The sequence below is a fragment of the Ambystoma mexicanum genome, chromosome 3p, assembly GCF_040938575.1.
Source record: "Ambystoma mexicanum isolate Mex_15411 chromosome 3p, UKY_AmexF1_1, whole genome shotgun sequence".
Classification (NCBI taxonomy): Eukaryota; Metazoa; Chordata; class Amphibia; order Caudata; family Ambystomatidae; genus Ambystoma; species Ambystoma mexicanum.
The window spans coordinates 286,896,754-286,924,028 of NC_090925.1; the positions used below are offsets into that span (position 1 = coordinate 286,896,754).

Sequence of the window (27,275 nt, forward strand, 5' to 3'; positions counted from 1 at the left end):
GTTTGAAACTAGGGGAACTTTTGGTGAAGCGATCAGTTATGCCTTTAAGAAATTCAAAGCACACTATGGCCTCAAGCAGATTGACAGATTTAAATACTTGCATGTAAGACACTAGACACTTCAGGGTTTGATAAAAGTGGGAAGAAGCATGGACATGGCATTTTGCTACCTCCAAGAAAGGTCTGTTCTGCTGTAATAATTAGTAAATGGCTGACATAAAAGAAGTGATGATGGCTATATTCAGAAGTGGGAAAAGGATCTGGGAACTTAGATTGAGAGGGAACTTTGAGATATTATCTAGCAAAGAATGTTTACAGGTGTCATTATACTCCCAGCAACCAGACCACTGAAAAACAAATGTTGGAGAGCTTGATAGGCTTCAATCAGATCAGATGTGATGATTGTAAACTCTAAGTGTGTCTCCAAAGTAAGACTTGTATTCACCATTGTGTGCGGAGCAAACAGGTGGGTTTATACTGTTGTGTAACTTGATGTATTGAAGTCATCAACAAAATAAAAGGTGTGTGATTTGCTTCAATACAACAGTAACAATAGGTAGCTAAACAAATATGCATGGGGATATTGTATGAGAGCACGAGCGCCATATTAATGAACACAATCTGTAGATGTAAATATGAAGGTGAATCACCTTGAATAAGAGTCCTTCTTTAATAGATGCATCTTGCAAATGTGTATCAAATGAACATATGGCTTCCCCTGATTAGAATTTGCAATAAATGAACGGAGGCAGCAAAGGTATCATTAGGTGAGGATTTTGTATTACATATATGTTCCATAACCACTCTCCAGTCAAGCACAGGCACCGATGTGCATTACAACCAAAAGATAACAGTAAAACTTGGGCTACATCAGAGCTCCAACCTGTTCCAACTCACCGCAGGAAGGGCAAAGAAGGACACTCCGATGAGGGTGAATGTGGCCGCCAAAAGCCGCCCGTTCCAGGTCTGCGGGTACTTGTCTCCATAGCCAATGGTGGTCAGAGTGATCTATGGAGAGAGAAACATAAGGATTTCTGAAACAACTTAACTTCATGCCTGCAACACCGGCTGTGGGTCAGTGCGATGTGGCAGTGGCAGTATTGGGTGCTACAAGAATAGGCCGCTTTTCACTTGAAGAATAATAGGTTTTACAGTACTTGGCATATCAACAATTACTATCTCAAAAGATGCACTGGATACCCAGTGTGTGGACCCCCTCTACTTTAAGAGAAGACCCGGATCAACCAAGGGATCTTACTCGCTCTTCCCTATGCAAGATGCAAACATTGAGATCCCCACGCCTGATGTGAGTCCCTGCTCCTCAGAAATTGATTAATTTGCATAGTGCCACCTCACACCTGGAGAGGTACTGATGCAGGTGGGGGGGCGAAGCTCTCAGACCGGTGGAAGGATTTACGTCCCAGGCAGAGAAGATCTAGGGGCTGCGCGACAGCCACCACCCGTCACCAACTTTTCAAGGATATAAAACATTCCTGCTGAATACCCAAAAGGGGTCTTTTTTAAAACCTTTTTATTGTCACTTGATCAATAAACAGAAAGCATTCAGCACGAGCATATGCTTGCCATTCTATCTCCAGCGCTTTTATTCAATGGCAAGGATGAATTGTTTTGCCGTATGAGGCACCTAGGAAGGTCTTCTATGCGCCTTGTGTTTCTAGATATGCTGAACACTCTGCCATTATCCCCATCTGCTTGTCCTCCGTCTCCTCTGTCCCGGCTGCCTGTTTCCCCGGCTATTTCCAACCTCTACTTAATCTTCCTGTTTGGCGCCATAAACCACTTGCCCCATATTTTGTCAAATGTAAATGCGTACCATCTGTTTCTTAGGGACTCGCCCACTTTGTGGCTGCCATTCCTCTGCATTTGGCAAAACAGAGGTTTTGCCATATGTTTCATATTTTATCTTTAAGGGGGTGGGTTAAGGGACCATGTAATAATGATGTTTAGGGTAGTGGTGGTGTGAGGGTGCGTGAGAGGAGTTAAATGGCGAGGTGGGCCAGATCCGTTTCTTAGGTTTCACCAAATGTTCAATTCCATACATTGGTCCATGCCTGCAGTCCAGTGCCTGCTCATTGGGCTATTGGGATTTGCCCATCTTATTGCAATCCCTCTTTTGCCCACTTTAATCATGAAGGCAACAGAATGAATTAAATGCCTGGCGAATGGCCTGGGATACTGTGGGGAGAAAGGTTCAGATCATGGATGTGGCGGTGTTAATTCCAAAGCCATTTCCTGTACCATTGGCACATACCTGCCACACAATATTAAGAACGCCTCCATGTTGCACCAGTCATGGATGATCATTTTTTTTCTAATAGGAAAACATGTTTTAGACCATAAATGAATGTGCATTTGAAAATGTGCTACAGAGGGCATGAAAGAGGGTGTTCTAGAGTGACAACGTAGAGATTGTTCTAGGAGGAAAAAGACAAGTGTCATTTACTATTTCTGCAGATTAACTGGGTGGATTGCTCTGCTGTGAGACAGGCATCTTCCACCCAAAATCATAATCAAAGTCGTGCCAATGGAGCTGATGGGGTACGGTTTGTTTGTTTGTTTGTTTGTTTATTTGATAATGCGCTCAAAGCCCTTGGGCAGCTGGGCGCAACAATACAAGTAGACTCGAAACTTAGTTACAGTACCTGACACAGGCTATTACAAAACAGAGGTAAATTATGGACAAAGCTCTTGTCCAGTCTGGCAGCAGAATGAACTCCAACACACAGAGGGTGGAGTTCAGCCAAACTATCCAAAGAGTTTCCATTATCATGGATGTAGAGAACCATGGCTTGCACCACCACCCTACAGTAAGCCAGAAGAGTAATTGACTTTAAGGATCTAAGGCAAGGTAGATGCTCATTAGCAACATGACCAATGGTCCGTCAAGTGCAGATGCATGAAATAACAGTGCTCGAAACAAACCCCAGGAATTCAGCAAAGTGACCTACTTCCTTATATCTATACAGCCGCTGAGGAAAGTGCCCTGAAAGGCTTTCTAAGGGATTTGTCTCTCAGAGGAGAATCTTCTCTTGCACCATGCAGAAGGATGTTGCAACCGTCCACTGAGGGAAGTGTGCTTGTGAATCATGCAGGAGGTTTTTTTAGAGAGACAACAAAAAGGAGAATATTCTAGGGGACAAATGAAGAGTATGTTCTAATGTGCCGTAGGAAAAATGGTTTTATCGGCCATGGAAAAAATGGTTAGAAAAGGTAATGTGATCTGAAGCATTATTAAAGAGGCAGTCCACAGTGGAGGACTTTTTTTGGGAGGACAGTAGAGACGAATGTTTTATGGGACCATTGCAGAGAGTGTTCTTGTGGACCACAGAGGAGTATTTTAGAGCCCAATCGCTATTTGAGTATGAAGTTGTATCGCAATTCCATAGTATATTAGAACAACATTGGGGGAAATGTTCCCATGGTCCAATGAGGAGAGTGTTCCATAGTGCCATGAAAGAAACTGTTCTCAAGAGCCACTTTAAAAAGTCCACTACAGGGCCATGGAGGAAAGGGCCCTAAAGGTACACAGAGAAATGGACAGTAGAGACGAATGTTCTAGAATCTACAGGGTCATTGGGGAGAGTGTTCTTGTGGGCCACAGAGGAGTACATTAGAGCCCAAAAGAGATTTGAGTATGAAGTTATGCAGCACTTCCATATTGTATTAGAGGCACACTGAGGAAAATGTTCCCATGGTCCAATGAGGAGAGTGTTCTATAGTGCCATGAAGGATACTGTTCTCAAGGGCCACTTTGGAAGGTACACAGAGAAAACTGTACTTGTGGGCTGCTAGAAAAAGTGGGTGTCTCAGGGGGACAAAGAGGAGGAGTAATGTAGAGGGCCATGGAGGAGATTATTTTAGAGCGCTATGGAAGACATTGTTCTAGACAGCGATGAAAGAGATTGCTTTAGACAGCGATGGAAGTGATTGAACCAGAGGACCATTCGATAGAATGTTCTTGCGGGACATGACATGAGGATGTCTCTGAAGGTCACTGAGGAGGGCATTTTGGTAATACTCTTGCGGGCCTCAGGAAATTGTCTTAGAAAGTCCAGGAAGTGCTTTTTCCGGAGAGTATTGAGGAGAGGGTTTCCTAAATGGCCTTAAAGCCGAGTGATGATTTAGACTATGGAGAGGAGTGTTATGTGTGAGAGTGTGTTCCGATGCGTTGTAAGAACTCAGGTTGAAGTATGAAATGCCTACTCACCAGGCCCCACCAAAGGGCATCTGCATAGGTGTCAAAGTGATCGTTCTCTCCTTTTTCGGCGAGGTACACCAGGAATGACGCCAGGATAAGGCACAGAAAACCGATGTACCAGGCGGTGATCAACTCCTGCAAGAGAACAAGAAGTCATGAAACAGAAGAAACGAGGCTTTCAAATGGGCGCGAAACTGTACAAAATATACCGGGCCTAGGTTTCTAAGACCTCTCTGTCTTCCCAAAGATGCGAACACTAAGGCGTGCACATGGGAACTTTCTGTGGAGGATTCAAGGATCATGTGATCCTTCTCAGTTAACGCCGTCAATCATTGAAGCTATGAAAGCAAAGCTTAGCTGCAAACGTGCTTAGTAGCATACATTGCAGCTCTGCCCTGGGGATAGCATTGCAAAGCAGGGGGTGGGCGATGATGGCAAATTCCCTTAGAAGCAAAGGGGCAGATGCTGCATGCACAGCAGGGGCTCTGCGCGCAACCTTCCCTTTCTAAATTAGCAATGGCTAGGCAGGGTGAGCGTGGAATATGTTGGTAATCAGAGGCAAGACGGGCACTTTAGAGGCTGGAGGCCAAAACCCTACAGAGATCCCAGTTTCTTCATCGCAATGCTGGTGCTTCCAAAAGGAGAAACATTCTACACTCAATGGGCCTCATTCCGAGTACGGCGCTAACCAATGGCGCTATTAACGCCTTGGTTGACGCCGTACCCGGACCGGCAGCGCCTTGGTGGATGGCGGAATTACCGCCCCATTCCAAGGTTGGCGGGGCGGTAATTCCCCAATCCCCATTTACCCTTCCCCATTCCCATTCCCATTTTTGCCCCATAGGGCATAATGGGAGTGGGGAAGGCGTTAATTACGCCACCGTAAATTACGGTGGCGTAATTAACATCAAGGTCCCTTAGCGCCATGGATTTTAACACCTGCTAAAAGCAGGTGTTAAAACCTCCATGGCGCAAAGGGAACTCGGAGTATGGCGGTAAGGGATTACCGCCACCGGTCTCGTTGGCCGCTATCCCTTACCGCCATACTCGGAATGAGGCCCAATAACTGCTGTAAGTAAACCCTTTGCCTGAAAATGTCGTAAAGTGATTTAACCCATTGCCATGATTTCTTTATGTCTTTGCCATGCAACTGTACCTTTTAACCATACCATAAACAAGCTGAATGTATATGTCAAGGTCCAGTAAAAAGAAGATTGCTTCATCAGAAGGGTTCATTTATATTGTGCTTTTAAAATATATAACTAAGAAATAAAACATTGGAGAGTTTTCAGAGATCTCAAGACAGCCCGTGTCAGGTGTGACATCAGTAGCCAGGGCAGCTCTTTAGGTTGCCATCACTTTGCACTCTGGTACTTGTAGGCCATGCCACTCAGACAAGCCGGGGAGCAACTTGAAAGATATGTTTCTGCCTATTCTTTTAGAAATGAATCAGTGAGACAGGTCGCCAGTAGCCTGTCGTTCTTATGAGCTTTCCCAGGCGTTCACATTTCCTTTCTTATCAGCTGCCGCAGATGCAAGGTAGCCACTGCTACAGTAAGCTTGTATGGGGTATCACACTGCAAGCATCTCTGTTGCAACTTAATGGTTTCCAAATAGACTTGGGCTATGTCTGCATTCAGGTATGTCATTTGGATAACTTACCCATGTTGTCGAAGAATCCTGGCTGGGCGTAGGGAGTGATAAGTCATCAAGGAGCACTGGTGGGACAATTGCCAGTATGCTGGTGCCACTTTAAGGCTAGATGGGTTGAGCTAGAGTCACTGAACCAGAACCATGGCCCATAACTGACTCAACTCTATTACTGCACCTAACAACTGGCAGAATGGTCCTGAACCCAAAAAGGTGATGGGGAGCCAGAGAATTCTTTGTGAGAGCTAACACAGAGCACAGAGAGGGGGTCAGTGGCCTGATCCTCAGAGCCAAACACAAATCAAGCTGGCAAATGAAGGGCCGTGACAGCACCAGGTGTCTTGCCTCCCCTGCACATACAACACAAGATGATGCCTGCCAGCCTGCCTCCCCATCTTCCTGAACATAAAGCCCATACCTGCCATGCTGCCTCCACGCCCTGCTTGCCCAATTCTAGTCAGGGAGCAGATGGAAACTAGGACCCTTTTAAGGTTTGCAAGACTTTATGTATTCAAAGATGTGCAAGCCACCAAATGTGCATATGCGTTAAAATTGCCAGAGGTGCTAGCACAGAAAAGGACATCAGAGGAGTAGCATCAGTCTTTGATACTCAAGGGCATCATGAGAAATTACATTACAAATTAAAATTGGAGGGACAAGAAACAAATAATTGGTGTGCAATACATGAATCCGAATGTTGGACACTGTAAATTAAATTACTTTACTTTTAGGAGCTCCCAATTGTGGCAGTTCCCATGTGATTTGTCAGTATCACATACATTAGTTAAATGTTGAAGCTTGGATTTGCTGCCAGTCTGTTATTTAAGCACTTTATAACATATATTTTCAGCTCTAGTTGGTATAGGTATGTGTTCATGTTTTGCTTCCATGGGCTAAAATAATACTTTGCTTTATGAAGACGACTTGAAAAGTACGCATGTCACAAAAAGAGAAATGGCTAACACGCTGTTTCTCAACTTGTAAAAAAAATAATAGATTAGCTTCCCAGTAAAACATGCCGGGATACTAATACGAATATACCCTTCTGGGCAGGGAAATTACCGGGATTGGTAATATGTTAATGTATAGGCATGAGCAATTCGGCCGGGGCATTACCTGACCCAAAAATACCCCCGCCTGATGGGGTTTATTGCCTAAGTACCTGTCCCAGTGTACTGTGTGCTGATCTAGCACTCTGTCTCTGAATGTATTTCTCGCTTTCTCTCTCTCTGTCTCTCTCTCTCTCCTTCTATCATGCGGCCTCTCTCTCTTCCTCAGTCTGGTCTCTTTCCATCTCTCCGTCCGCTCTCTCTCTCTCTCTCGCTCTCTCTCTCTCTGTCCCTCTATCTCTCCCTCTCTCTCGCCCTCTCTCTCTTTCTCTCTCTGTCTCCCTCTCTCACTGTATCTCTCGTTCTCCCTCTGTCTCACTCTGTGGGCTAGAGGTATGTTGTCAGGTGTACTATGGCCTTGTATGCTGAGGCTGTACCTCTATATCTGTGTGGTATGTTCCTCTCTCTTTGTTTGTGTCAAGGCAGTTTGACTTTCTATTTCTCCTGAAGGGGGAGTGAGGGTGTTCCCTGCTGCCTCTTCCTCTATTAGTGTGGTCCTGTGGGCTCAGTTCTCTCCGCCTCTCTGTCACAGTAAAGTGTGGTACAGCCGCGTCTCTGTCAGTATGGTCTGGTATCCTTTCTCCCTATCCCTCTACCTCTCTTAGAGTCTCACACCTCTATATCATTTCTCTTTTCACAGAGTTCCACCCCATCATTTGAGATGTGCAGGCACAGACCCGCTCTGACCATAATTCAAAATGGCAGTTCTAATCAATGTTCCAGGTGGGGATGGATGGACACTTCCAGTGTTTATTGTAGTCATAATAAAAATGGTATATTTGTCTTAGCAAAGCAGGTTACCAAAATGCATTATTTCCTGCATATACAGTCTGGGACACTTCTATTTTACTTTTGAAATATCCCAATGAGGAGGAGGAGAAGAGTAGAAATGGTACCAATGAGTGTCCCTTTCTGCTGTGCATAAAATAAAAGAGACATTTGTGAACATATGAATGAGCCCAGATCTTTATAGTTGACAAATTTGTCTGTGATAAAAGGATTGTATGGTTGAATCACCAAGCACTTAATCCTCACTGTGCTTGGAGCTAATTTACATTATTAAGAACTGTGAACCTAACATTAAAGTGTGTGTAACCTTGAGCCATATACTCTCATTTGGGCACCCCCTTGGTCGCCATAGCAATGTTGGGCAACACAGCTGATACCAAAACAGCTGATTGGTGCCCCACGCCTGCCAGCCCCTCCTCTACCACCATGCAAAGCCGCATCCTGGGAAAGGCCATTGGAAAAGGCCTCTGCCGCTCTCTGAAGCTCTGCGCTGCTCGACAGCGTTCAAGGCTGCCAACTGTCCCTCGCAAGTTAAGGCCGCAAGCCACAGCAAGAGGCTTGAAATTTGTATCCTTGAGGCAGAAGGCATGATACTTACACCCAGCGCCCCCTCCCCTGCTGCACCAGAAATGCATGACTCTGGTCGCGCACCCATCCCTCCCTGCCCCTCTCCTACTTCCCGAGCGCTAGTGACCACAACCTGATGGTTGGTGCCAGGTGCCCCCCTAACTCCCTCCACTCCCACAACTATCAACATTGATCTGCGGCCGCCACAGATGCTGTGCCCATGCCATCACCTGCCTGTGTTGATAATGCCTTGTATGCTATGCCTGCGCCACTTGCTATGCCCATGCCATCACCTGCCTGTGTGGATCTTGTCACGCCTAGCATGCCTGTGCCATCTGCCATGCCCACGCCATTACCTGCCTCCACACCCCAATTGACTGCCAATCTCAGCTGTATCAAGGATAACCTCGACCTCTTGATAATTACAGAAATCTGGCTCAATGAAAGCACGGGCCCGGCACTCTCACTCGCCATCCCTACAGGGTACACAATCTTCAGAAAAGACTGTACTCACCAGAGAGGTGGGGGAGTGGCCCTTATTGCCAGGGAAATCCTCGCTATTAGGGAAGTTTAAGGGCAACTTGGTCACAACTGTGACTACCTCCCACTCAAAATCAACCTCTCCCACAACTGCACCACTATTATGCACATAGTATATCGACCTCTTGGTCCTATCGCCGAATTCCAGGATACCCTCATCCTCTCCCTATCTGACAACACTAAAAAGACGTCCCAAGTCCTGCGCTTTTTGGGGATCTGAATCTAGGCCTTAACGACCCTAAGGATTCCCACGCAAAAACCCTCAAGAAAGCCCTATCCACCCGGGGTTTCTCGCAAACAATCTCCGATCCTACCCACATCAAAGGATGCACATTGGACTGGATTAGTCATCATAACTGTTCTATCCAAATCACTGCCAACACTCCTATCCCATGGTCTGACTACCACTATATTCAATTCAACCTCAACACAAAAAAAGGGCCCCCTAGGCCCACTATGCGATATATAGCAGCCTTCGCGAGAAGCTCACATCAATAGACGGCCGAAAACATTGCACCCTTTCTAATGGTGCCCGCTCTGCAGGCCCCTTTCTCCAAATGCCACCCAAAAACTCTAGCCAACACTTTAAACACATTGTCACCCAAGCTGTTGACGCTATCGCCCCCCCTTGCCCTAAAGAAAGCCAAAAAAGTCAAACACTCTAAGGCCTGGTTCTCTAAGGAGCTGTTTGACCAACGCTCCAAGAAAAGGCTTGCCCTCTCTGCCTGGAAAGCCAACCCTTCTGAAGTCACTAGAAGTGCCTTTAAGGCCATTTCCAAAACATACAAAGCCAATATCACCCAGGCCAAAGCCGCGTCATTCAGCTCATTGATTAATAATGCCAAATCAGGGTCCAAAGAAATCTTCACCATCTTCAGAGAGCTGGAAAAACCATCTACTCCCCCACCCACTCTTCTCAAGGATGAAAGCTGGTGTAACAGCATTCAGTCTGCCATGTTAGACAAGCTCAATACTCTGTAAACTAAAATCTGGGGACATTAAAAATCACTTAACCTACTCATAGCCAACCTGCACAGTAACGCGGCTACCGTCACTAAGTCTAAATCCTCCCCACCTTTTGACTTTAAAGATATGACTGAATTGGAAGTTATTGCCCTGCTCAAGTCCATCAAACCTTCTTTCTGTAAGGGGAATGCATGCCCAGCCCAACTCATCAAAGACTCGGAACACATCCTCGCCCCTTTCCTAACTGCCTTCATTAACTCATCCTTCCAAGCAGGCCACGTTCCAACTGGACTCAAGGAAGCCTGGGTAGGCCCGCTCCTTAAAAACCGTCCCTTGACCCAACGGTGCCAGGGAACTATAGGCCCATCACCACCATCCCATTCCTACTACAAATCTTGGACAAAGCAGCCTACCTGCAGGTCCTAGAATTCCTGGAAGATAACTGTCTCCTCGGCCTGCAGCAGTCTGACTTCTGCCCATGACATGGCACCGAAACAGCTCTCCTAGACTTAAAAAATCAAATGGACGATCTCAGAGACACAGGCAAACCTGCGCTCCTTTTGCTCCTTGATTTATCTGCAGCCTTTGACATGGTGGATCATAACACTCTCTGCCACCATCTTGCGACTAAGGCCAACTTCTCCCCCAAAGCATGCGCCTGGATCACATCCTTTCTCCAAGAGAGGCCCATGAAAGTCTTCTCTGACTCTGCCTGTGCCACCTCGAGTCACATCAAATGTGGAGTTCCACAAGGCTCCTGGTCATGCTCTACAACCTCTTCACGAGGCCTCTGCTCAGCATCCATGATTCCCTGTGCATCTCTTATACCAATTATGCGGATTACACACAGGTGCTTATCCCACTCACTGGCAACTATGAGGCAGATATGAACACTCTCACCACCATTTACTCCACGATCCAATCCTGGATGGCGGACAATTGGTTATGCCCCAATAGTGAGAAAACTGAGCTTCTGCTTATCGGTTCGCCCTTTACCCTGGGCAACCTTGATCAGCAGTGAATGTCCTTCACCATTGATAATATTCCCATCAAGGTATCCAATAACGTCAAGAAACTTGGAGTTTACCTAGACTCGGATCTGACCATGGACAGACAGGTTAATGCCATTGCTTCCTCGTCGGCCTATTACTCCAAACTTCTCAACGCAGTCAGACCCTTCTTATCCCACCAGAACTGCCTCGCCATTGCCAGGGAAATAATTGGATCAAGGCTTGACTATTGGAATGTCCTCCTCATAGGGACTTCTTGCAAAATCCTGGCTAAACTCCAACTGCTTCAGAACAACGCCCTTAGGGCGGCCACAGGAACTTCAAGGAAAGACCACATCTCTGAAGTGAGAAGGCAGGCTCACTGGCTCCCTGTCAAAGAGAGAATCCTTTTTAAAGCCCTCTCCCTCACACAAAAATGCTACCCTGATCTTGCAGCCCCGTATCTTGTCCAAGGAATTGCTAAGCACACCGCAACAAGACCTCTGAGGAAGGGTTATTCCAACATGATTCTCACTCCCAAGACACGAAGAGTCCGGGCTGGGGGTTCTGGTTTTCCCACAATGGCCACCTCCCACTGGAATGCTCTTCCCCCTCACCTAAGATTGATCGAATCCCACCAAGCATTCCTCAAAGCGATCAAAACTAAGCTTTTTGACTTAATGTATACTTTCAGTGATCACTGCTTTAATAATGACTGCATTGTAACACGTATCTGTGTACGCAACTCTTACCTCACCTGTTTTCTATGTAGTCATTTACTGCTAATGTACTTGTAACCAAGAGACCTCCCTGGTGGCCTGTAGACCGCTTAATCAAAATCTCCTACAAAAATGTATGTAACAGCACCTCGATGTGTCTGTACAGCTGTACGTTTACTTTACCCTTTGATTAAGCCTGGATGGAAAACCCTTTTGCACACTAAGACCCCCCTCTGTTACGAGACTCCAAAACAAAACACCTGAGTGCTCATCCAGAACGTCATTGTTTTCCCTGGGTCTTTGTGACACCATCCTATTTATCAAATGTAGTGCAAATCTTCCTCTTTTACAGAAAGCGAAAATACAATTCGAATTGAGAAACATAAACTCTCATGATCCTACATTTAATCACAATGAAAACTAGTCTTTAAAGGTAGGGGACGTTTTCTCACAGCCCGTGGCTTGTGAGAGGTGGATAGAGCTGTAGGGAAGACAGTCGCAAGTCAGGAGTACCAGGGGTGTGTGGGGGAAAGCAATGCCACTCCCATCACATACGCAAGCATTCTTGTTTCCTTTAACCTCGTATGTGAGGACCAAGGAAGCGTTCCTGTTCACAAAGACAAAAGCCTTCTAAAGGTCGTCCAAAACTGACAAGCAGGACAGACCCAAATAAAGAAAACTTGAGTCCCTTACATGAGACTCATCACTGGCTACATTTTAAAACCTAAAAGCGCATTCATGCCAAGAAAGAAAAAAATTATGCACCATTTGAAATCATTTAAGAAAATGCTTTTTTTTAAAATTCCAAATGCATTAACAGTATTAGATCCCAAACCATCCACCATTTTCCTCCTGATGAGCCAGTACTCTAATTACTGTTGAAAGACGTGTAGAGGACCAGGGAACAAAGTAAATATTTATAAACATAACTCTGAACAAAGATGAACAGTGTTCGAAATAAACTTTTAAATTACTTTTTACTGCAAAAACAAGTGACTCACTTTTTGAATATCAATCCAGTTTGGCGCGATCTTAGCTGTCCACATTTTCGCAATTTTTCTCTTATGTTTAAGTATTGGGCAAACACAATACTCGGACTGGCAGGTCAGTGACAACTAACTGCCAATTCAAAACACTAGGTTCGCCAGATGTCTTACTCCCTCCCATCACAGGTCTCAGCCTCCAATACGACTTGCTCTGCCAAGGATCCAGACGCCTTTAAGGGCCTGCCGAATATCTCACAATTTATTTTCGTGCCGCTATTAATGCCCAGTCTAAAAATGTTCTTTCTTTGGTGTGTTAGGCGCCTCCTTTACCTTGCTGTGGGCATAGACCACAGAGCCCAGAAGCTTCCAGGTGCCGCCTCGACGGTCCATACGGATCATGCGCAGAATCTGCAGGAACCGCAGACTTCGTAGTGCTGAGGTAGCAAAGACATTCCCCTGGGATCCTGCGGCCAGCACAGCAATGGAGGCGATGAGCACCATGATATCTGCAAAGAGGGTGGAGAGACAGAGGCATAGGACCGGATATGACGCACTTCATTTGCATATTTCTGACCTCCAGTTCCTGCGATGTAATTCATCGGCCTAGATCACACATAAGCAGGGTACTAGACAGCTATAGCCCAGCTTTGTAAGGGCCATAATCAATGGTCAATAATGATCCCTTTAAACTCTACTTCCAACTCTAAAATAGGAAGGCGGCCAAGAAAATCCAACATCCACAAACTCAGCGGTCCTTGCCCTACATTCACATGGATTATTCTACGTTCTCCGTTTAGAAACCAAGTTCTTCTTGATACCCCATGATGGAGTGATACGCCCTGGCTCTCTTCCTGTCCCAAACATCTGCCTTTGGAGGCTAGGTTCATCTGGGGCATGGCAGCAGTCGTGTGTACCCACCCGCACCACACTGAGAACAGAATGCGTGAGGCGTGCAAGTAAGCAGTACGGTCCATGTTGAGTGTGGTGTGCTTATGTGAGTGCGGGTGAAGGTGAGCTGAGATTTCAAAGAGTGCAAATGAGAAGATGTGAGTGTGTGTTCATGCGTGTGTGTGGTTGTGTGCGCGCACACATATGGGAACGTGCATGTTTGTGAGTTTAGAGCAGGTTCCTCTGCCTTCGTGTTCCTGATGCACAGTGTCACTGGGCATCTGGCTTAGAAAACTGACATCAGTTGCTGCCTTTGCAAAGCTAGACCCCCTCTTCAGATCCACTTCCCAAGGCTACTGTAGACTGTTCACAGGAAGGTTAGTTTTATCCAGAGGGGATTACCGCCCAGATGTTCCAATGTCATCACCTGTCTGCTGACATGTCACATTGCACCTGCATAGTACTTCAATTCACAGATCAATAAGTCATGTAGTCATAGGATTTCTTCGCAATGTGATTGCTGCATGAGAAAGAGGGAAACAGAACGTATGGGTACTACACGCTCAGGACTTCCAGTCCGGTATGCCGCTTCCATTTTCCTTAATATGTCCTTCCAATAGGTACATCACATAGAGACCCCTGGAGAGATAGATGCACTTTAGAAGTACATTCAAAAATCAATCAATGAGTAGCTGATAGAAAAGGCTACTTGATTTTCTCCAGCAGGGTTGACCCAACCAGGCCACTATCACAGATCGCAGAAGGAAACAGTGTCCTTGGAAATGTCTGAATGGAGTGCTGTCTATGCTAGGAGAAGGAAGATGCGATGGATTGACTGGACTCTCCTGGTAAAGAGGCCCAGTTCACTAAGCTGCGCTCTGGACCTGAAACCCTTGATGCATAGGAAGCCTGCCCCCATACGTCTAAAGCAGATAGCCATTAGCATCCTACACTGCACTTCCATGGATGCCCAAAGAGCGGCAGTTCATGGCCCCATGCAAAAAAGTAAAACAGGACTAACAAGAAATGCAAGGTTCAGCGCATGGAGATTGCCATATCAAGCCGGCCAATCAACGAGCAGTCCCAGGCAGGAAGCGCTTACCGATGACACAGAAAGGCTTCCGGGCAAACTTCAGGCGGCCCCTCCAGCCTCGGTACCGACAGCAGCAGCCTGCAGCCCAGACCCTCACAAAGTACTCCACGCCGAACACAACGATGGTCACAATCTCCTGTGGGTGTGAAGACAGGGACAGGTCAACGGGTAGCTTGGAGAGGGGCGGGATTCTTCAGCACAGAGACGGGCAGAGACAGGCACAGGCGATTGGCATAACTCATAACATTAAGCAGCCCTTCTGGTGCCCACTCACTTTTACGATGCCATTAGCTACATTCTCAGTAAACAATAAAAGCAAACAATAAAATAAATGGCTGTGGTCTGTTGCTTTAAAGTGCCCGTTCACTTGAGTGCATGCCCACGGCATGTTAAGATCCTTGCAGATGTAGACAGACCAGGGCTGTAATACTGACATAGGGGGAGTCACCGTCGCCTAATCACTCGTCTTCCCCTTGAACATTCGATCTTGTGTCCTCCTTGAGTCCCCTTGAGTTCTCCGTTTCTGACAGTGCCTAGAAGGGCCATGTGGGGCTGTTTGTGTTGATGCGGGTTTCTGCTGCAGGATGTCAGTCAGGTGGAAATGTAAAGGGACCACTATTTAGAGATGGATAGCTCAGGGGCTTAGATGGCAGGCAGCTGCCAGTCACCCATAACCAACAATCTCGAGGAATTTTAGGGGGCAAGGAAGAATCCATTATTCAACGTGGCAGCTAACCCCCAATAACAAAGACACATGCATCCCTGTGCACCACAAGAGGGCAGAAAAGTGTTACTCTAAACAGAAGGCATCAGGCCCACGGTTAGGGCTTTAATCGAGTGCTGGTCTCATCAACACCCCAACTATTAAAACAGGGACGTCATCACTCCTTTATTTTGTTGTTTTATTTTTGTTTTGTTTTACAAATGGAAGCTCCAGGGATGTGGCAAGCGCCATGTAGCTCTTTGTTTCTGAAGAGGCTGGCTTTCTGGTTAAGGCCTCTTAAAAATACAGGGGGTTCCACAAGTGTAACACTTTGAGCAGTGACACTAAGAAAGAAAGAATAGGAATAAAATATTTAATTTGTCTTTCTGGAATTCTATAGAGTAACTGCTGAACCCATTCAAGGTTTATTTTAGGCACACTTCAGGGGGTGAGTCATTGATTTGGTCTGTTCTTAAACACCTCAAATTCACAATGAAGAAAACAACTTCCAAAAAGCATTTATAGTGGAATAAGCATCCATTTCGGACTATGTATTTTGCTTTTCGCAATTTGCAGTTATAGAATGTTATTTTCTGCCATTGTCTATGTTACGATCATCCCAAGACATTCCAGCTCGGTGTTCTCGGTCACTTGACAAAATTCTTGTGCCGAAAAGCTTGTGTGCAGTGTAGAAAATGTTTGAGCATAGCACATAAAGTGGCCCTTGGTTACATTGTGCCACAATTAATTCTTTGTCGTAATGTGTCTATCTTTCCTATCTCCATGACATGCTGCTCAGTATGTTTACATGTATGATGTAACGAGTGCCCAGAGTACGGAATGCCATGTGAGTGCACTGCTTTCCCTGTGCTACTCTAAATTCTTTAATGCACAGTTATGAACCCTCCCAATGGTATGTATGTTGCCAACCTCTGAAGCCTGAAAAGTAGATCCATGCAGGCTTCACATGTGGCCAACTTTGCACTAGACCTTACCAGTTTCTTGATATCCACCATACAGAGTGTGATTTGCTTTCTGACTTTGAGAACCTTCAGACATGTAATTGCTCATTTTACTATAGATAGTAACATAGCTATAGCCAGTAAGAGAGCTCAGTGGGTTGAGCGCTCGCTCCCGCAGTGTGTGTGAGATCTGTAGGTTGCAGGTTCGAATACCGGCAATGCTAACTCAGCCTTTCCACCTTCTGAGGTCAATACATGAGTACCAACACAGGTTGGGTGATAGTGTATGTATATTTGTTCTATATAAAGCACTTAACTATAAGTGCTATATAATAACACCTCATTATCATTTGGCCTTGGATATCTGCTTATATTCGCAGTCGTTTGGTAACATGGGCCGATATTAATGTTACATATGGAGATCCATTCTTGTATGAAATGTATATCATATTATAGTGATATTGTAACCATATTTTTCATAGTGTACTTAGGGACAATGGTATCTGATGCCACTTCCTGTTTTGTCAAGGGTTGACAGGTCATGTTCCATTGCTTCCTGTGATGTCACTTCCGGGTGTGTCAAATGACATCACTTCTTACAATGTCATCAGTGTTCAAGGGTCATGTGATGGCATTTCTGCTACCCCTGGCATTGGTCAAATGAGGTCACTGTGTTAAAACCCATCCAGGTTTTCAGAATGATCAACGAGCAAGCAAATAATCTCCACTGAAAACCCTGATCGTTTTTTTCTTTCTGGTTGTTCATTAATAGTCATAATCAATCTTAATTAAAGGTCGAAGCACTCGGATTTCAGCTATATTGAACGGTTTTATCAGTTTTGCAAAGTATGATCTGAGTAAGGGTGCTCTTGAGCATACACTTTCATCCCTCACAGGGCCCCAAAACATGCCCCGCTGCCCGGCTTGGGACAGGAAGGATCCTGCAGGTCAGTGGACATGTGTATCACCCCTCCACGACCCCCTGTGCTAGAAATAAAGAAATATTTTTTTTTTCAATTTCTGTTGGGAGGGGGCACTCTCACAGCGTGCCCATTTGCCCTGAAAGTCGAAAAAATAAATATGTTTAATTTCCAGCACGAGCATCAGCTCGTGTTACAGATAGACACATGTTTTCCCTGTTTCAAGCATGACGCTTCCGTTCTTACTGTGGCCAGTGGCACATAAAAACGTATGGTATAACAAAACCCTTGACATTCTCCGAAAAAAACGTTAATTGACCAGATTTATTGCTACAAAACCTTGAAATGCAGCAGATGCGGGAAGTAATGACCGGCTTAACTCAGTATGCTGTCATTGCAAAGCCTATGAGCACCTACATATTATAAGAGAAGGGATTCACAGTGACATACCATATGGCATTATGGGGCACATAGAATTTTGGGGGACATCAATGGGAGCGTAGTGAGTTAAGTGAGTTCACAGGGGTCAAGTTCCAAAATAAGTGGGGGGACTCATTAACATACGCTATGGGATGTGATGACACCATAAATTAGCATATCATGTTGAAATATGCAAATGTCATTCAGTTGCCTTTGCATACCCGTACAAGGTTCATAGTAACTGTTTCGACAGTCACAGTTTCGAATGACAAAAGTTCTGACACAAAAGTGTCGAAAAAAAGTTTCACATTTTCTTTTTATTTTACAGGGGGGTCTGGGGGGGTCCCCCCAAACCCCTGTTTTTTTTTAAAACACTTATTTTACTATACAAACTTAAAATAAACCCTTTAATATAAAAAAAATATACATTCAAAACTTTGATTGGACGCCGCCGTAAAAAATTGCACAGGACGAATGGTGTTTGCCTTTCATAAAATCAACACACAAAAAATCAAGAGAGGATATTTTCTTGTAATATTGTATTGGAAACATTGAAAGGTGTGCATGTATTAAATTCCAAGAACCAATAACATTGTTTTCCCGAAATGTGACATTTCACCTTTAGCTGTATGCTATTGTTCTGCTTATTTGGTACAGTGGTGAAGTGCTGAGCCTGTGAACCTGCAGACTGTGATTTAAGTTTAAAAAAAGACAGTCAATGCTTTTCATTTTACACACAGTCTCTAAAATAGCCAAATAACCAGGGGGGCGGCATGCACCCTCTGAAAAAAGTGGGTGGATGCCGTCCACCCGTGTGTACTCCACTTGAGTCCTGGCCAGTCATGACTTCCTACATCTGCTGAATTTCAAGGGTTTTGTTGTGATAAATCTAGTCAACTTAACTAAACTTTAACAAAACATTTTTCAGTTAATATATATATATATATATATATATTATGTACATTACTTTACTAAGATTGCAAACTGACACTTTTGTCATTGTTAATTTCTAATGATCACTCCCAGCATATATTGCAGTCATAATAAGACTGGTATATTTGTCTGACTAAGCAAACCTCAGTAGCAAAATCTAGAACAACAATATCAATTACTTCCTATTTTACGCTTTCCAAATACCCCTATGAGAAAGGGAAGGGAGAAAATAGTACCAATGATGGTTCATGGCTTCTCTGCAACAAACAAATAGCATTTTGGGAACATGGGAATGACCACAGATCTTTATATTTGACAAAATGTTTGTGAAAAAACTGTGTTATGCTTGAATCTCTAAATCCATAATGTACACAGAGCCTGGTGTTCATTTCATATTTAAGCAATATGACCTGAGCGCCGGGGGTATTAGCGACTCAGGTAATGCCCCGGCACCCATAGTTATAGGCCCGCGCGAAGTGGGGGCCTTAACAAAGGCCCCGGGGCATTACCTGAGTCGGTAATGCCCCCGCCGCGAGGGTCATATTGCTATTAGTACCCCGGCCGCATTATATGCGTGACCGGGCCACTAAAAGCATTTAAAAAAAAAAAAAGAAAACGACTAGGAAAATGGCCGCCGGGAAAGGGAAAACGGGAGTCCGAAGCAGAAGGTAAGTGGATTTGGGAGAGCGGGAGGGAGGGGAAGGGGGGAGAATTTTTTTTTTAAAACGTACCTTCGTCCCTGCCAGGGGACGATGGAAGCCTCCAGCTGTGTGGAGGCGCGGAGTATCCACACTGCTGGAGGCTGCGATCATCCCCCACCAGGGACGCAGGAGCAAGAAGGTAAGTGGGGTGGGTTAGGGAGGAGAGAGGGAAGGGAAAGAAAAAAAAAGCGCTTACCCGAGTCCCCAGCGGGGGGCGGAGGCAGCCTCTCAGCCCTGGGGAGGCTCTGAGCGGGGATGGCCCCGCTTCGAGCCTCCTCATTGTCTGAGGGGCTGCCACGCCCCCTCCCCCCAGCCGAGGACAAGGCAGCTGGAGTCCCGGCCGAGAATCGAAGGATTCTCGGCCGGGTAAGGACCCGAGAGAGCCAATCAGAATGTGTGTTGCATTCTGCTTGACTTTCGCTGGGTACTAAATTTTAAAATACCCACCCTAACATTAAAGTGTTTGTATTCATTAACCATATTACCCAGTTGTAAAGCTTTCAGAATTTGGATATGAGGATAAAATGGCTGTAGTTCTCCTTCTTGTTTCTAAAGACACTCTTTACTCTTTGCAAACCTACAAACCACACTGAATTTTACAAAAAGGAGGGGCTGAGATGGGATGCTGGGTCTCAGGATAAAATATATCCTTAGAGAATTATATATGGGACAATTCTTACAGATCAGTGACCATAGATAGCATCTATGCATCAAAGGACTTCACTGCATATTCGCATGACCTTCCTTGACCAATTACGTGTCTCAATTTTCACAGAAGAACTATTCTCTTCTATTTGTCGCATCATACATCACACCACAGTGATTTATGGACACACAACCCAGCCTTCCCCCACTTAGAACTTACTTACCAGAATATAGAGGGCCCCTTCTGAGCTCTTCTCATACTCTTTAATGGTTGAAAAGACAGAGAGCACCAAGCAGGAGAAAACCAGGAGGAAACTGTGGAATAAAACAAAAAAGGGAATAGTTAAACATATATGTGTTATGGATGTTTTAACTAGAGCCGGCTAGAATGCGGCAATACTCCTCAATCACCAGTTGCTAGAATGAATTTGAAGTTTGCCATCCATCACTTTTTGGGCCAGTGATACAGAATCTTTGCAGGTGCAACATTGTTTTGGACAATATGTGCACTAATGACATAGTTACTGAGTACACAAATGTATTGAATCAATGCATATTTCTGGTAGGACAATTGTTGCACATGTGCAAATACGTGCAAAATTGCACTTGCACCATTCTAAAGTTTCTGTAATATGGCACCAAATGTTAATTAATATTCAGTCTCCTCAAGAAGTAGATAATGGGCCTCATTACAAGTATGGCAGTGTGGGAATAAACAGCAGTAATGCAGTGGTAACCTTATTACCACTGCATTGTAGCTGCATTACCACACCACCATACTGCAACTTTGGTGGTGAGGCAGAGGAAAAACCTCCAGCAAAATGCTGACGGTAATTCTGTCGCCTTCCTGAAAAACTCAGCAAAATCAGTGGAATTACCGCCAGCGGTAATTTTGCCAAAACACCACCATACCAGCACTTGTGATCCAGCGATAATTCTGTTGGACCAAGTGGCTGTAACAGTCATTTCCTTTTGTTTGACAGTATTCCAGCAGATTTACCACCAGAATACCGTCAAACTTGTAATGAGGCCCAATGTGCTTAGGGAATCAAATGGTACCTCCCTGAAGAAGCCCTACAAGGTGGAAACGTGTGGGCTGCTTACACACCTGTGAAAATGTAACATGGTTTAGCAGTAGAATGCTCCTATTGGTGCAATGAAAACGATTCAATTGGATTTTGTTATTGTGGCAAAATGGGTACAATTCTGCTGATATCATGATTTCTCTCCATGTTTATTACATGTTCACAACAATCATGGACGTGTTTTGTGCATGGAAAGAGATGCACGATAGCCGAATTGTATTGATTTCTGCCCCGTTGAACTGGTGTGGGAAACTCTGCACCAGGAGGGAAAATCTCTCCAATATTTACAAAATTACATTCTCTGTCACTGACCAACAAACACATTCATTTCTGCACTACAATATTTAAGCCAGTTTGAGTCAACAAAGCTTAAACACCTGCAAGAAATGTCAATTGAATGTAATCAAAACTTAATAAAACCCCATATCTTGTAGGAATATTGTCCTTGCCAAAAAGAAAATTAGAAATGTGTAATTGACAAATGTTCTTCAAATATGTTAGGCGTGCTGCTAATAAGGCACAAAGATGTATATTATTTTTTTTTTACCAAAACATCTATTTGTCACAGCAGTGACTGTACATTGCCACATACATTGGAGTTCACGCTCTGTTTAAAGTGATTACTTATTCGTGCAGATTGACCTGTGCAATGTTAAGGAATTTAGAGTTTCATCATAATTCAGCCTAAGCCACAAATGTCTCCTGAACAGAAGGAAGGTAAGTGCCAGGCCGCCCTGTCATGTTCTTCCACCAGATGCCCCAACAGAGCCTTCTGTGGGCCACTGGCCTATTCATAGTAGATATCTAGCAAGGTCAGGGCCAGATAAAAAGTCCTTCCAATGCCACAGGCACCCTGTAGAACATCATACACTTATTTCATAGGAAGGAGATGTGGCCTGGTGACTGACGTGTCAGGTGGGAATGGCACCTGCAGAGTCATAATCCAAACTTGACTAAAATGCCTGGTCCTGGTAAAATTGTGAATTATGACTCGGAACTTCATTTTCCTTATATGGCAGACAATTGGAGTTGTTTGGGAACATGCTCATTCCCGTCACGGAATGTTATATCCAGATGTTCGGGACTACAACTTCATGATCCCACAGCATTAACTATGTTGACTAGGGCTGATGGGAGTTGAAGTCCGAAACATCTGGAAAGCCGAGGTTTGCAGATAGAGTACTTGCTCTGGATGAAATCTCATAGGCAGAACCAGAAGTAGTTTTTGTGACATCAGGAGATTGTCAGAATGATTGATGCAAGTGATAGGCTGTTATTGCTGGCTGTAGTGATTCACATCCCGGGAGTTAGTCATCCGTGGGCGGTGGTGTCAACTTAATGCAACTTACACCTGGGGGTTCCCACATCTTCCTTTATACTGTAACTATACTATTTACCAACAGATGAACCTTTTCACAGCTCAGCCACTTCACTGACATTTTTAGTTTTGGCTAGAAGTAGGAAAAGTCACTTTGGTCGCCTAAAGATCACTGCAAGTGAAGATTCTGCTTTAACTTTGTGTTTCCTTCTTGTTCGACAATCACAATTTGACCAATCCCAACGTGTCAGCATAAAGCACAACACAACCATCTATGTATCAACTCAGGGTTTCCATGAACCTGGCATGGCAGCGTCAGGCCCAATTTGATAGGATAAATGCTCCTGTCACTCTGCTCCTAACCGTAGAGGTTTTCTCCCACCAACTTCATCCCCTCCCTCCGCAATGTCTGGTTCATACCAGCAGTTGCTGCTGTGTTGCCATCTCTCCTCACCGCCTCCTGACATGCTGTGCATCGTAGTGATGTTCTCACCCACCAACCTCAGCAACTCCCTCATACACGCCTGTCTGATGGTCGCTGCTGTGTCAGTGTCGGGCTGCTACTAGAACAGGAATAGCACACTGAGAACAACATAGCCAACTTTACTCAGTGTAAAAACTTGACTTGAAGCCACGCCCACTTTAAGTGGCTCTGCCCCCTTGTCACATTCCGTCTCTAAGCTAATTATAGGCCATGTCTAACGTCTGGCCGGTTTGTATCATCTACAAAGCAGTCACGACTAGGACACCAGCGCATCGGTGGATAAGCTCCACATATCTGGTGGCAAACGCTCCTCACAAAGCAAATCAACCAGCTGGTTCGAATCACAACTCCTTTGCAAACAGAGGGCATGCAAACAAACCTTCTCTTGTCACGCACCCACCCTCTGGAACTCAATCCCAGTATCGGCTCAGAATGCCATCGCAACATACCAGCTTCGCAAATCTCCCAAAATGTAACTAACAATTTCAACAACACTTGACCAAGGACTAATCCCAATGGGCAGACAGACTGACGAGTAGTACTGCACTACTGTTAAAAGATGCCAGCCCAACCGCAGACTACCCACACACTGTACAGCACTCCACTGTTCTCGAGCTAAGTCTGCTCTTTAAGCAATCAAATACAATAAAAATAATTCAATTATTGCATATAACATGTTAGTTTATTCAGTTCAACAGTTTTCATATTCATTTTGAAATCAAGTGGAAGACACAACGAATGCGCTGGCTTCCAACCAGACCCATGCCAGGCAGGTGCAGTTCACCCAGTGTTTCCTGCCTAGCGCTCCAGGGCTTACAGACCCTTCCTTTTCTGTTATAAATGGAAGATTTAAAGGTGCAGAATGCAAAGAAAAAACAGGACTGGATGGACTACAGGCTCCTGATCAAGGTCTAGCCGAGAGCTCGGTGAATGCCCTCAGACAACATGCATGGGAACTGATCAATACAAGTCTCCCCATGCCCTGTCCGGACAAGGTCACCCATTCCTGCCCTGCACTCGGCACTCCAGGACGAATAGCTCTGAATTCATTATCGGCAAGGCAAACTACAAGTCCCAGAATGCAAAGATCAAAAACGGGACTGTATAACCCATCCAGGCATGGCATGGGCAAACCTGAGAGCTGCATATAGAAATGCACCTTCTAGGCCTTTTAAGTCGCAAGCCAGGGTACTTTAGTGATCCACCTTTGACTTCTGAATGCCCCAATCAGACAAATAGAATACTGCCCATTTTAGCGCTAGCACTTTTGCCAGTTTACCCTTCAAACAGATTGCTTTTCATCTCAAGAAACAGTCATAGCGGCCTGAAAACAGCAAAAGTCCTCTCCCCCCAACCCCTGCCATGTTTCTTTTCCATTAACAACAACAAAATACCCCAGTGTACAAGTACTCAAAATTGGTAGCCCTGCAGAACAAACTATCTGAAAATTGGCTGGCACCAAAGATCTTAGACAAATACCAGAACTAAAAATATTGCCATGAGTGCAGTGAACAGGCAGACTGAGGCAGCATTGTGTAAGAGTTTTGTGAAGAAACAATGCACTGGAAAGGCCCTTTAACCATAAAATCAAAGCACGCTTTACTTTTTAAAACCAAATTTCCTTGTCTATGGAAATGTCCAAACTCCCCATTCAATAATCGGTGTAATCTGGAAAAAACAGGCTTGTAATATTATTACATGGACACATTTCAAAATATGGAAAACATTTGTTATGCCTGACAAATGTTCTTTTTTGTTACAGCCATTGAGAAAAGAACTTCTAACTCTCAATTCATGCCGCAAATGTTCACTTTGGTATGCCCCTCCCTGCATATGGATAGCGCAAGTGCTTTGCAGTTGCCCATTGAGGCGCAATTAAAGATGAACTAAGTGACCAGAGCAGCAAACAGACTTCCCTTCATCTCCACTTAGCAGCGGTGTGTGCTTGCGTTCTGCGCCTGCGCAGATCTGGAGGAAGGACTAGAAATCAGGCAATTCGGGCACAGCTGCAGTAAAGCAGTCCGTCGAAACTAAATCCGGATAGGTGGAAACTCTCCCACGACGCCTCCACGGGGTGGTGGCACCAAACCACTGTATAGGGACACATAGATACGAGGGCCGCTATCAACTGGCAGCGTCACGGTTTAGCTCTGTGACCCATATCCCTCCCCATACCCTCAGTCTGTATTCTCTGCTCACACAAATGTACCCTGCTTCCCTCTTCACGCCTCGCCCTATCGGTGCGCTGTGTCTGTCTTCCCCGTTTGCCCCTCGGAGCCTCCTGTCTCTCTTCTCCCCCACCCTGTGTGCTTCTTTTGTCCCTGTCTCTATAGCCTTCATTCACTCTCCAGTGTCTAAGCCAAAGGTCCTTCTACTGCCATCACCTCCCCTGGGTCAATTTGCCCCCTCAACATCTCAGTGCCCTCTGCCTCTCTCCTCCCCTCCCCAACAATGCCTTCATTTCTTTTGCTCCCGCTTTGTATAACTATCTCACGGCACTCCTGGGCTCCTCTACAACCCCTCCTTGCCCTTTGTCTTTACCCCACTCACCCTCTCCATACCCTCACTCCTTCCTCTCCCAACTCTCCTCTTTCATCTTCTATCAATAGTCTCAGGGCTGACAATGCACAGTTTACAGTACTTGCACTGCCACACAGTGCAGGAGCAACGGAAGATGTCCATGAAGCCGAGATCTGGCACAGTTTGTCTCCTCAGGGGCCCCTGCTCTAGGGAAACCAAAAGCCATGACCAGGTTTCAACACAACCCTGCCTGGGAACTGTAGACCGGTGCCAGCTTTTAAAATTCACATGCATCTGAGCCAGTGTGGACGACAGGATATCTCTGTAACAACAAGGCCGCCATTTTTGAAAGGGACTTCCTTTTGCGGGAATGTAGTTATTTATTGCAACAAGAAGGAACGGTGCAGATAAAAACAGGTCTTTTAAAAAAATAGTTTACAATTGCTTTGCCTTTTTCAGCATTCGTATATGCCCTATATTGTCATACATTCATGTTGCTCCTGGTGTCACGTGGGGGTGTGTGGATCTCCCTGCAGAATTCCACTGCAGTGGAAGGATGTGTTGCCTTTATAACATGGCTGCTACCCTTGCAGGTATATGTGACCCGCTATTGACCAGCAAGCCCCGGTTCCAAGGCCTTTCCTCGGCTAACGGCAAGACTTCTTATCGGAAGAAATGCTGCGCTCAGACCTCTCTGCTCCCCCACAGTGCACCGATCGATCCGTGGTTCAATTAAAGGCAGGAAATGCCTGCTCTCTGCCAGCTAATGGATCCAGGAAGAAGCGCCAGCGCTCTCTGGACATCAGCAGCCACTCTTCACAAAAGGAAAGACCGGCCTCTGCGATTCAACATCCAGCAGCACTCACAACGCATCCCAGACTGGATTATTTACTGGTCATGTGCATTACTACTACCCCTGCTCTTCCTCATCACAGCCATTAACTTTGAGGTATCAACCCCCATGGCCAGAACCTATTTCCAAGCTTCCTTCAGCCCCAGCCCATCACGTGCTGGGATATAATACTTCCTGTTTGGCAAAAGCCCAAGTTATGTTTCCAAGTATGGTCATGGGCCCTACAATGCATTGGGAGGATGAGGAGTGGCGTGAGTACTTTGACAAGGAAGGGTAGGACCAGGTGTAATGAAAATAACAGGTAAATAATTCCTTCCTTCTCCGCAGGTCCTTTTTTCTCATCCTAATAAAAAACCTTTAATGGTCCGTAATCTTATTGGCCACCATGGGTAGCACGGATCTACGTAGACTTTGTTCATTTGTTATACATGTAGATTGTGTGGAGCTTGTAGCTCCACGCACTCTGCGTATCATATCCTCTCATGTGGGAGGCTGTCAGGGTGCTGGAGGGGTGGCCCCTCACTGTCGGCATTATGCACAAACAGCGTAGTAGGAGACTTCCTCCTAGTCCTGTGCTAGCATGCAGCATAGCAATAGGTTGTCATCGGCTGTTTAACAGCCAATGACAATCCGTGTGGGTGTGGGTGGGGTCAGGTCATGGGCACGGTGTGCCTCACCTTCTTCTCTTTCTTCTAATCCTAGGACTTGTGTCGTCGCAGTGACCAAGGCCCAGCTCTGCCCACAACCTTGGCCATCGGACGTGTGCTGCTGCAGCCCCAGGTAAGTGAGCGTCTGCGAATATGTTTTGTCTTTGTGTGGGCTTAGTTAAGTAAACTCTTAGTCTTCCAATCCTCCATGCCACATTGGCGAAGAAGTTTCCTTAACTAAAACTTAATGGCGGCCATGAGAGACTCTCTGAGAGATGTTGGCCAAGTGTCCCGCTGCCACCATTAATTTTCAGTTAAGGACGGAGAGCCTCAGTCCTTAACTGAAACTTAATGGCGGCCTCGGGACACTATGATCTCTCACTGAGAGATGGAGGCCCTTCCCTCGGCCAGAGACTAGGCCGAGGAGGGAAGGTCATATTTGCGACACGCTGGGCCTTGTAATTACTGTGGAACTACTATCAGATGCTGCATGGGGCAGCCCCGGTCTCCTCCCCGGCGCCCTCAGCGGACAGTGGTGCATGGGGAAGGGGCCCGTGACTGCAGCGTTCT

At 45.5% G+C, this 27,275-nt stretch overlaps 1 protein-coding gene across 9 annotated transcripts in view; it reads right to left on the reverse strand.

Annotated features, from left to right (window-relative positions):
• Window positions 1-27,275, reverse strand: part of KCNQ2 (potassium voltage-gated channel subfamily Q member 2) — a 533,237-nt gene that overhangs the window by 187,762 nt on the left and 318,200 nt on the right. For all 9 annotated transcript variants that reach the window (XM_069650812.1, XM_069650810.1, XM_069650809.1 and 6 more), the window contains exons 2-6: window positions 20,023-20,113; window positions 14,524-14,650; window positions 12,864-13,039; window positions 4,228-4,353; window positions 897-1,007 (exon numbers count right to left, since the gene is read on the reverse strand). In XM_069650812.1, coding sequence (XP_069506913.1) covers window positions 897-1,007; window positions 4,228-4,353; window positions 12,864-13,039; window positions 14,524-14,650; window positions 20,023-20,113 — 631 coding nt within the window. The remainder of the gene's footprint in view (window positions 1-896; window positions 1,008-4,227; window positions 4,354-12,863; window positions 13,040-14,523; window positions 14,651-20,022; window positions 20,114-27,275) is intronic.